The 10,575-nt window shown below is 51.0% G+C and overlaps 2 protein-coding genes and 1 pseudogene across 8 annotated transcripts; 2 read left to right on the top strand and 1 right to left on the bottom strand.

The window, feature by feature from the left end:
* The first annotated feature begins 628 nt into the window (after positions 1-628).
* LOC115893797 lies at positions 629-724 on the top strand (annotated as a pseudogene).
* A 1,634-nt stretch (positions 725-2,358) lies between these two features.
* On the top strand, positions 2,359-5,564 carry LOC104665160 (transmembrane O-methyltransferase). Its single transcript, XM_030917475.1, has 3 exons — positions 2,359-2,763; positions 4,516-4,712; positions 5,207-5,564. Exons 1-3 carry the CDS (start codon positions 2,505-2,507, stop codon positions 5,525-5,527), a joined length of 777 nt encoding a protein of 258 aa, XP_030773335.1. The 5' UTR covers positions 2,359-2,504; the 3' UTR covers positions 5,528-5,564.
* A 630-nt stretch (positions 5,565-6,194) lies between these two features.
* Positions 6,195-9,385, bottom strand: ANAPC15 (anaphase promoting complex subunit 15). 7 transcript variants are annotated; one of them, XM_010366899.2, is made up of 6 exons: positions 9,256-9,385; positions 8,018-8,102; positions 7,774-7,903; positions 7,162-7,221; positions 6,706-6,843; positions 6,195-6,558 (listed from the first exon to the last, which is right to left on the bottom strand). In XM_010366899.2, the coding sequence occupies exons 3-6, from the start codon at positions 7,891-7,893 to the stop codon at positions 6,499-6,501; spliced, it is 378 nt and encodes a 125-aa protein (XP_010365201.1). In that variant the 5' UTR covers positions 7,894-7,903; positions 8,018-8,102; positions 9,256-9,385; the 3' UTR covers positions 6,195-6,498. The 7 variants fall into 7 exon arrangements, with proteins under 7 accessions (XP_010365201.1, XP_010365204.1, XP_010365203.1 ...); XM_010366902.1 differs by having other exon boundaries at positions 6,195-6,546; XM_010366901.1 differs by having other exon boundaries at positions 7,774-7,898.
* Between the last annotated feature and the right edge of the window lie 1,190 nt (positions 9,386-10,575).

Here is a 10,575-nt window from a genome sequence, read left to right as displayed (position 1 = left end):
GCAGGCAAGTGAAGCGAGGAAAGGGAGGGGCGGATCACATGACTTCATATTTCCAGTCTCTAAACTGGCAGTAGTGGCCGTCGTGAATTGTGTTGTGCGTTCTCGTGGCCACTAGGCCACTTTTCTGGGCCATTGAGCGAACTCGTACCAAATGCCCTTGTATGCCCTCGTGATACACGCTTCTAAATGCCATGCGAGGGGCGAGTGGGATCCAGGCCTGACGCTCCTAGATCGTACAGCCTGGGTGCACACACAGAGGATCCAGATGACCTGTACCCAGTCGGGGAACAGAGGGTGTATCGCCCAGCTGGGCTGGGGGTGAATACACAGAGGGTGTATTCTGCACCTAGGCTGGGAATCTGCGACTTACAAGAAGAAGGGACCTTATACTACCTTCACATGCCGACGCGGAGCGGAGATAGATGCTGGTGGAGGAGATAGAAGTCACCTCACTGACCTCTCTGCCTTCAGGCTTTTATCTTTAATTCTGCCTTTTTTTTTACAGCACCCATAGTAAATCTAACGCACAAAGCTGACCATCAGTTCTCTTTTCCTAAACGCCCCCCCTCCCCCATGTCTTCCCTTGGGCCCTGAACACAGGTCCAAGTCCGTCCAAAATTGTATAGTGATCCATTTGTTGTTCATGCGCGTGATTGGGTGTTCACCCGCATGTGTGAAATGCGCCCACCCTCAAATCTTGTTTTGGCACATTACCCATCTGACATATCAAAGTCATGCAGAGCCTGACACCTCTCTCCCACTGCATGTTCTGAGGTGAGGGGTGAGGGGGTGGAGGGGTGAGCAATGTGTTTCACTGGACGTAGAGAAATGATGTTTCCTGATTGATCTACTGGACTTTGCACATGCAGCCTGGTCTGCCTACTGTCTTCGAGACTCAGTACAATGTCCTCCTGATTATCTTCTCTGACCCCATTCTCTGGACATGTCCAGCTCCCTATGCTTAATCCTCATCCAGTGTTAATTCATGCATTTATTAACAAATACTTGCTGAGCGTCTACTATGTGCCACACACTGTTATATCTGGATATGCATCAGTTCACAAAACAGCCAAAGTCCCTGTAGTCGTGGAACATCCAATAGTGATCACACTATATTCTATGTTCCTGGGTCAGTCTCACCTACCAAACTTGGGAGTTCCTGGAGCACAATGACAGGTTCTGACTCTTACCTGTGGCCCAAGGCATGGCCTTGCTTACAGAAAACTTGCATATCAATGAGTACATTACAGTCACCCCATCACCTTGGCTCACCCCATGCCCCATCTTCTGATCCAAGGGATCGGAGAAGTCGCCAGATCTCGTACCTCTTATAACCCCTCAAATCAAGACCCTGAGGTTCTGTAAATCTTTTGAGGTTCCTGAAGGGTAGGAGGCAGCTTAAGCTCATCTCTGAGGCTGGTAACTTGAACTGCAGGTCTCAGGTGACAGCAGCCACCTCAGCATGAATAATTGAAAGCCAGTCCAGCCTCCTGCCTCAGAGTTATCCCCCACAGCAGGCCCTGGACTCCCTCAACTTGTCCTGTGCTCTGGTCTTGCCTAAGCAGGAGCCTCCAGCCCAGGTAAGCAGGGCCCTGGATTGTGGGTTCCCAAGCACACCAGTTCAAGCCCACCACATCACTCACCTATTCACACCCATCCATACACTCTTTCATTTTTACTCCCCGCCACCACCAGGGGCCTTGCAAGAAGGCCTGCAAGGAGGTCAGATCTGGATGAGGAAGAGAATGGCCCAGGACATGGGAGGAGAGGCCCATTCCCCATAGGCCTCTGGAGAGAAGAGCTGAGTAGAGGGAAAATGTGTGCTGTGTGTTATGTGTATGTACACATTTGTGAAGGGAATTCTGAGACAGCACAGGAGAAGAGGGGAATACAGCGGAGAGGAGATAGGGCTGGAGAATTATTACAGAATCAGAGACTCCTCCTAACCGCAGGGAAGAGCAGGCAGAGGGAGAGTCCTGGGGTGGGAAAGAGGACATCTCACCCTAACACCCTATGGAGTATTTTCATTGCCTTTTACTGAGGCAGGGCACAGTGATGGTGAAGGTGTTTTTGACTGCAAACCTATGCTCTTTTGCTACACAGCAGTGGTCAGAGGAGTCCAGGCAGGCAGAGGGTAGGGGTGGGGGAAGATACCCCAGAGGGGAACTAGTGAAAGGGGTCCTGAAGAAGGGGTGACGTCACGGATAAAGACAAGTCAGGAAAACGATGTGAAGATGGAACCAGGGGTTGGGACTGGGAAGAGGTGATTTGGGGCTGGGTGCTGAAAGTAGACAGTATGGAGTCCTTGAAAGTACACAGGCTTGGAATCATACTAACCTGGATTCAAATCCCAGTTCTGCTGTGTGACTCTGGACAAAAGACTTAGCCTTTCTGAGCCATGGTTTGTAAAACATAAGGATAATTGCTACTGGCAAAGGCTACACAAATAGGCAAATTGTGGGTGTGGGTTTCCCTCCCTCCACCCCAGGACCCAGGTAGGGACCATGTCCCCTGCCATTGCACTGGCCTTCCTGCCACTGGTGGTAACATTGCTGGTGCGGTACCGGCACTACTTCCGATTGCTGGTGGGCACGGTCTTGCTGCGAAGCCTTCGAGACTGCCTGTCAGGGCTGCGGATCGAGGAGCGGGCCTTCAGCTACGTGCTCACCCATGCCCTGCCTGGTGACCCCGGTCACATCCTCACCACCCTGGACCACTGGAGCAGCCACTACGAGTACTTGAGCCATATGGGGCCTGTCAAAGGTCAGTGTTCCCTAGCCTTCTGCTCCAAGAAGTACCCCCAAGGCAGTGAAGGAATATTTGGGATCTGTTGCTGCTTTACTGGGTGAATAGGGCAGGTTCTTGATCCTCTTTTAGGGCCTCTTTTTTTTTCTCATCTGGAAATGAGGAGCTTGGACTAAGTCATTTATTCAGCAAACATTTATTGTCACCTCTTTTGTATTAGGAATGTGCTAGGTGCCAGGGAGGGGGTAGAGGCCACAGAGATGAACGAGCCATAAATGCTGGCCTCAAAGGAAGCATAATACACAGTGGAATAACCATCTCAGCAGATAACCCATAGCTTTGCAATTATCTGTCTCCACATTTTTCTTCTCCACCATGGAGGCTTCCACATACCATTTAAGGTAGCTGTCTGCTTGGATTTATCTCAATCCCAGCATAGGTGCTTTTAGTGTCTTATTTAAGAAATTCGGCTGTGTGGTGGTTCGCGCCTGTAATCCCAGCACTTTGAGAGGCCGAGGTGGGCAGATTGCCTGAGCTCAGGAGTTTGAGACTGGCTTGGGCAACATGGCAAAAACCCATCTCTACAAAAAATGCAAAAATTACCTGGGCATGGTGGCACACACCTGTGGTCCCAGCTACTTTGGAGGCTGAGGTGGGAGGACTGCTTGAGCCCAGGAGGCTGAGGCTGCAGTGAGCCATGATTGTGCCACTGCACTCTCCAGCATGGGTGACAGACCAAGACCCTGTCTCAAAAAAAAAAAAAAAAAAAGAAAAAGAAAAAGAAAAAGAAAAAGAAAAAAGAAAAGAAATTCAGAAATTCACTGGCTGGGCATGGTGGCTCGTGCCTGTAATCCCAGCACTTTGGGAGACCGAGGCAGGAGGATCACTTGAGCCCAGGAGTTCGAGACTAGCCTGGGCAACAAAGCGAGACCCCTGTTTGTACAAAAAATTTAAAAATTAGCCGGGTGTGGTGGTGAGTAACTGTGGTCCCAGCTACTAGGCAGGCTGAGGTGGGAGGATTGCCTGAACCTGGGTGGTCAAGGCTGCAGTGAGCCATGATCACGCTACTGCACTCCAGCCTGGGCAACACAGCAAGACCTGGTCTCATAAATAAATAAATAAATAAATAGAAGTTCGTCCAATTCCAAGATCAGAAATATATTCAATGAGCAATAAAAGGGGAATGAAACTACAAATTCTAACAGAGACCGTTCATAAATCTCAAAGATAGGGTGGTTGTTTCTGCCTGGGACCTAATGGAGAAAGAGCAACATTTGAACTGAATCTGGAAGTTTTGAGTTGGCCAGGCAGATGGAGATGGGGGTGGCCCGGGCAAAGCCAGCCACATATACACATGTGGCATGTAGGAATGAGACAGCATGATGGATTCTGGGTACAGTTGTTTGGGATGGCTGTGATACAGACCACAGGTGTGAAGTGCTGAGAGATGAACCTGGGAAGTAGAATAGGCTCAGGTCCAAGGTCCTGAATGCCAGGCTGAGGATCCCAAGTTCAATCTCAAAGGCCTTCAGCTCACAGGAGCCAAGGAGTAATAAGGTCAGATTGGTTGGAAAGATTCCAGGGCTGGTGTGAAGACTACACTGTAGGAGACGGGGACCAGGAGGGCAGTTGGGGCTATGGTACAAGAGACAGATGAGACCCCAGCTGGTTGGGAGCTGCAGTGAGGCAGGTGAGCATTTGAGATATCTTTCTATCAGGGGCCCTGCATTCGTCTCCCATGTCTTCTGCAACAGCCATCTCCCCACATAGGTCAGATCCTGATGCGGCTGGTGGAGGAGAAGGCCCCTGCCTGTGTGCTGGAATTGGGAACGTACTGTGGATACTCTACCCTGCTTATTGCCCAAGCCCTGCCCCCTGGGGGTCGCCTTCTTACTGTGGAGCGGGACCCACGCACAGCAACAGTGGCTGAAAAACTCATCCGCCTGGCCGGCTTTGATGAGCACACGGTCAGTCTCCCATCTCCCCACCCCAGATTTCTGTCACCCCAGGCCTTGCCCTAGCCAGACATCCCTTGTGAGGGACTCCCATCTAAGGAGAAGGAAGCACCTCCACTCTGGGGACTGTGATGCTGGATGGTGTGTGAGCTCCTGCCCTCCTGTCCCAAGTCATCTGCACATTATTTTCTGCCGGATGACAAAAGAAACACCTAAGAGAAAGGCCTGTGGAACCCAGCAAATTTGGGTCCAGCTCTTACTCTGCCTCTTGTTAACTATGTGACCTTTAGCAAAGCATGCATTCTCTGAACCTCATCTTCTTCACAGGCAGAATGGAAATCACAATACTGATCCTGACTTCGTAGGTTCTGAGGTCAGAGGAAATGTGAGAACACTCATGGGGAGCTAAGCCAGGACCTGGCATGAAGTAAGCCAGATCCTGGTGGGGTCTTCACTGGGAGAACAATTCCCCCCACCCTCACGTCCAGCTTCCCCTATCCTCACAGGTGGAGCTCATCGTGGGCAGCTCAGAGGAGGTGATCCCGTGCCTACGCACCCAGTATCAGCTGAGTCGGGCAGACCTGGTGCTCCTGATACACCGGCCACGATGTTACCTGAGGGACCTGCAGCTGCTGGAAGCCCATGACCTACTGCCAGCAGGTGCCACTGTGCTGGCTGACCACGTGCTCTTCCCTGGTGCACCCCGCTTCTTGCAGTATGCTAAGAGCTGTGGCCGCTACCGTTGCCGCCTCCACCACACTGGCCTTCCAGACTTCCCTGCTATCAAGGATGGCATAGCTCAGCTCACCTATGCTGGACCAGGCTGAGGTCCAGGCCCAGGGGTACTTACTGATGCCCACACCCACCCCCACCCCCACGCAAGCAGGGACCTCAGAATCTGCTCCCTTTCCTGTTTGGGGCCTTGACACATGCTGGGCTCAGGGCTAGGGAGTCTCTCTTCCCATCTCTGACCCCTTTCAGCCTCTACACTGACCTCAAGTGTCAAGTTCTATCAGGCTGCTTGGTTTCACTAGGCCCCCTCTTTCCAGGGAGAACCATGGACTGACAGCATTCTTTCTGAGCTCCCGACCCATCTCTGTCACTGATTTGCTCAGTGACTCCAAGGGAATCCCCGCCTTGCTCTGAGATTTAATCTTCTCTCTTAACATGAAGGAAGCTGGATGGGAGAGCTCCAGGGACCTCCCAGTTCTCGGCCTCAGAAAGCCTCCCATCCTCAGCCCATGCCATTCTGGGTGGGATCAGAGGAAGTGGCAGACAGTGAGTTAGAGGCCCTGCAGGAATAGCTGGATGCAAGTTGGGCCAGAGAAAATGGCACAGAACCCTGGACCCAGGGCCAGGCATGCCCTGGCCTTCCCTAACCCTGGCCCACTTAGCCAATTAGGTGTGGCTGATGTCCCTTGAGTGCCCTCTCCCTAAAGCCCAAAAGAAGACGCTGGACTCCTCTGGGCCCCACCGACAAATAGGGAATAGACATGGGGGGGAAATCATTCCTTTGTCTTTATTAAAGAAACTTAGAAAGAGACCAGACCTGGCAATCAAGGGGTGAGGTACTGGCCAGGAAGGTGGAGTGGGGCTCAGGCCCTGGGGATTTCAAGTGCAGACCGATGGCCTGGGAGGGGCCAAGGAGACCAGATCCTGGCAGCAGCTGAGGAGGTGCCCAAGGGCACTTTCAGGCACTGGGGCCATCAGCTGGTTCTGTGGGCAGGGGATGGGGATTGGGATGCAGGGTAGTTTGGGCTGGCCTGGAATCTCTCTGAGGCCACCCTGCCTTGTCTACCTAGATCATCCACTGGTCCTGATCCTGTTCGTTGCCTTCCATGTCCACCTGGAGAGGAGGCTGGGTGTGGGTGGGGAGAGGCCTCAGCCAGCCTCAGCCCCAGATCCTGCCCCTGGCTGGATCCAGGGTTTCTGTACCCTTTGGCCATCAACTGGGTCAGGAGCAGGGGCCCAGGAAGAGAGGCCCTCCCCCATACCCCTTGCCTACCTCATTGACCTCTCCGTCATCAGGCGACTCATTGTAATCATTCATCTCGTCCATGTCCTGCATGTCCTCATCATCCTCTGAGTCCTCTTCACTATCCTCATCGTCTTCATCATCCTCTTCTTCCTCGTCATCATAGTGCTGGCGGGCAGGACAGAGCCTGTAAGCCCTACAGGCCTGCGTGGACCAGTTCAAGAACTGACCCACTTGAACCTCTCTCTAGGGCCAATGAATGACCCCCCACCCCAACCCTCCCTCCTTGAGTCTAGCAGGCTGGTGCATGTTCTGCAGGACCTTAATGCTAAGCCCAATGCCCACCCCTTCTATCTCCCGTTTTTGCCCTTCACCCAGATCTGAGAACCACAACTGCTCTGGGTCAGAGGCAGGACATTCAGAATTAGAGCAGAGCCTCAGTCCACTGTGGCCCCCACACAGGCCCCACCTGCTAGAGCCACTCACCTCTGAGGCTGGCTTGCCAATAGGAACCAGGTTGTTGTCTTTCTCTGCGATGCTTTGGAGCTGTGGGCAAAGGCACAGAGGAACAAGGCCAGAGCCCAAGTAGGGCAGGTCAGGGGCATGGGACTGGCCCATTCTGCCCAGAAGACGAGCCACACGTGTGGGGGAGAAGCTTCCTCCCAGTTCTCAGGGAGATTCAATCCCTTTCTTGTCATCTGCCATTTATGAACTTGATCTAAATACTTAAAACTCTCTGAGCCTTGGTTTTTTCATATAATTATGGTGAGGATGAAGTGAGAGACTTACCAGCCTAGAAAGCGTCATCTGCTAGATCCTCAATAGTCAATATTATTTCCTGTGCTTTAGGGAAAAGAGCTTGGGCTGAGTGTCAGCAGCCTGGGCTCTAATCTGGCCCAGAAGTCACATGGTACCCCTGTAAATTAGGGTATGACAAGATGAGAACCTTGGCTCCCTGGCTCCCAGCCTGATTATTCCCAGCTGAGGGCAAATATTTCCGGAGTAAGGCTGGGTCATGGCCCACTGAAGGGGGTCTCTGTCTGTGCTGGGGTCTCTGTCTTTGCTGGGGTCTGTGTGCTGTGCTAGCTGCTCACTCACCCAGGCCTGATGCTGCTGTTCCTGCTGCTGCAGCTCTGTCTCTTCCACACAGGGTCGATCCAGATTAAACCACAGTGTCTCAGTCACACGAGGGAAGAGTGAGGGGAACAAAGTGGACATGGCTCCTAGACTGAGGGAAAGGGTCAATTGCTTAGTTTTCATTTTTAATTTGGTTGTAATCTGATTTAGGGATAGGGTGGAAGACAGCAGGAAAGCAGCCCCTCCCCCTAGGAATCAGACAGACCTGGCTATGAGTCCTGGCTCCAACACTTACTAGCTGTTTGACCTTGGCTGAGTCACTTAACCTCTCTGGGCCTCAGTGTCTTCATCTGTAAAATGGGGATAATAACAATTATACCACCGTCAAAGTTATTCTGATAATTAAGTAAATAATGGACAAATAAAGCTGTTTGCAGGGTGTTCAAGGAGGGAAGGGAATGGGAGTCAAGTGTAGGAATAGGAATCCAGAATGCAGACTGGCATTATGAAATTATATAAAATTAGAGGTAGCAGGGTTCTACTGAAATTATCCCTACCTCCTCCACACACTAAAACCTGCTTTTTGCACTTTTATGATGGCCCATACCACACCCACCCAGTGTCAGAAATTTAGGACACTAACGACCGCTCATGAATCACAGCCAAATGTTGGGGTGGGGGGATTGTAGCATATGCAAGCAGGGCTTAGTAAGACATTCTAGGAGGCATGAATAAGTGGATAAATAAGTAGATGTAAGATTGAATGGATGAATAACATTATAAGGGTACAATCAGCTTTGAGCGGCTGAGGGAGCCAACCAGGAGGGCCAGATAACCTTTATTAAACTGAGGACAGGCAAACTGAGGCCCAGCGACAGGCAGAGACTGGCTTTAGGTCATACAGTGAGTCGGGGCTTAGAACTCCTCCGTGAAAGGGATGAGCAGGAGAAAAGAATTGATGCCTGGTCCTGCTTCTGTCCTAATTTATCTGACCGACCCAGGGCCAGCCGCTGCCCTTCCCTGTATCTCAGATTTCCAACCCGCGTAATTAGGCACTAGGGAAAACACCCTCATGTCCAAGAAGTTCTGACAGGCCAGAGATCTCGGCTCGGAAAGCCCAACCCACTGTCGCAAAGCCACCGCCCATTCTTTACTCATTACGGTAATGACCACGCAGTTGACCAACAGAAAGAAAGTAGGGCGGGACTCAAGACAGAAATTTGGCCTTATAGGGTTGCTAAACGCGAAAAAAGCGGGGCCTGGGTAGGGCCAATTAACTGAAAGAAATGCTGGGTGACAGGAAGTGACACCAATGAATGACGGACCTTGTGTGACGGGGTGGGGCTTAGTCTCGAGGAAGCGGCCAATGAACTGGAGCTCTTTAAGGGTTAAGGACTCTCAATATGGAGCTCCTGGGGAGGCGGGTCAAAGGAAATGGATTTCTGTGGGAGAAGAAGGAATTAAGGGGCAAGGAGACGGCGGCAGCCTTGTCTCTGTACTTACCGCGCCGGGAGGCTGCAGCCGGCGGCGACCCGGAAGCGCTTCACTCAGCCTGAGCGGAAGAACCCACCAGAATCCGGGACTCACCAAACGCATGCGTCCTTCGTCTCCTTTTGTTCCCTGCTCCCGCCCGCTAAACCGGATGTGACGTTGGATACCTTAGTCACATTGTTAGGGAAGAAAGTGTGCAGTGCCTGCTTGTCTGACCCGCCTCGAGTCTCAGCCAGTCGGTCTCTCCATCCTGGCCCCACTACTACGGCTACATTTAACCTCTGCTCCTTTGTTCCCAGGCACCATTTGCTTGTTAACCCCTTCTGAAGAATAGTTGACAGCAGCCTCTTAGTGCGAGGGCCGTTTGTCCTACTGCATCCCAGAAAACTAATCTGTTACTACTCCAGAATTGCTGGTTAATGTTATGTCCCTCCTGTCTGTGCTCTCTTGGCTTCAGTTTCCCCTTTGAGCACATTCATTCTTTTTTATTTTTGCTCTGAACAAAAATATTTGAGTTCCTATATTACTATATTCAAGGCCTTGCTAGAAACTGGGGATACATCTATGAAAATGATCGCTTCCCTGGAAGACCTCACAGTCCAGGGAAGCCAAACCCTGCAGACATGCAGTAGACTCAGTGATCTCTCTTAAGGTTGTCTGTTGAATTTTCACATTGGAGATTATGTACAGACTTGAATGACTAGTCAGCCTCAGGCACAGCATTCTGTTGCTTGGGGAATCTGCTGCCCTCCTCAGACCTGGGCCAAGTCCCCTTAAGAGGTCAACCTTGTAACCTCTCCCATTCTTTTGCTGATGCCTCAGTTCCAGTAACCTCTGACTCAGCTTCCCCTTTAGAGATACTCATGCTTTCTGGCAACAGAGGTCCTTCAAACCCAATTCCTATTAAGCTCCATCACTTACCAGCCTCTTCCAGGGACAGCAGTCATTCACATTTCCAGTACTGTCCTGGCCAGATGTGTGAGTTTTGGCAAGTCCGTTTGCTCTCTGAACTCAGCTTCTTTGTCAACCAGCATCATAATCTCTGCCCAGCCTTCCTTCTATCCTGGGCTGATGTGAAGATTGGATAAGAATTGTTCAAGAGGTCATGTACTGTGCATATTGAATGTGATTATATTGCCAAATAGCACCGTTTGTTATAGTTTTTCATTAAAGAGTACACTTTGCCTCTTGGAAATGACTACCTTTTTCATTCGTTCAACAAATACCTATTGAGTGCCTTAGTATATGTCCGTCACTATTCTTAGTAGTGGGTATACAGTAGTAAACAAAACAGACCAAAAAAGTCCCTCTTTTCATAGAGCCTTCATTCTG

Source organism: Rhinopithecus roxellana, chromosome 15 (genome assembly GCF_007565055.1).
Source record: "Rhinopithecus roxellana isolate Shanxi Qingling chromosome 15, ASM756505v1, whole genome shotgun sequence".
Taxonomy (NCBI): domain Eukaryota; kingdom Metazoa; phylum Chordata; class Mammalia; order Primates; family Cercopithecidae; genus Rhinopithecus; species Rhinopithecus roxellana.
Note: the sequence above shows the minus strand (reverse complement) of the source record. Positions and strands in the feature narration are given on the sequence as shown.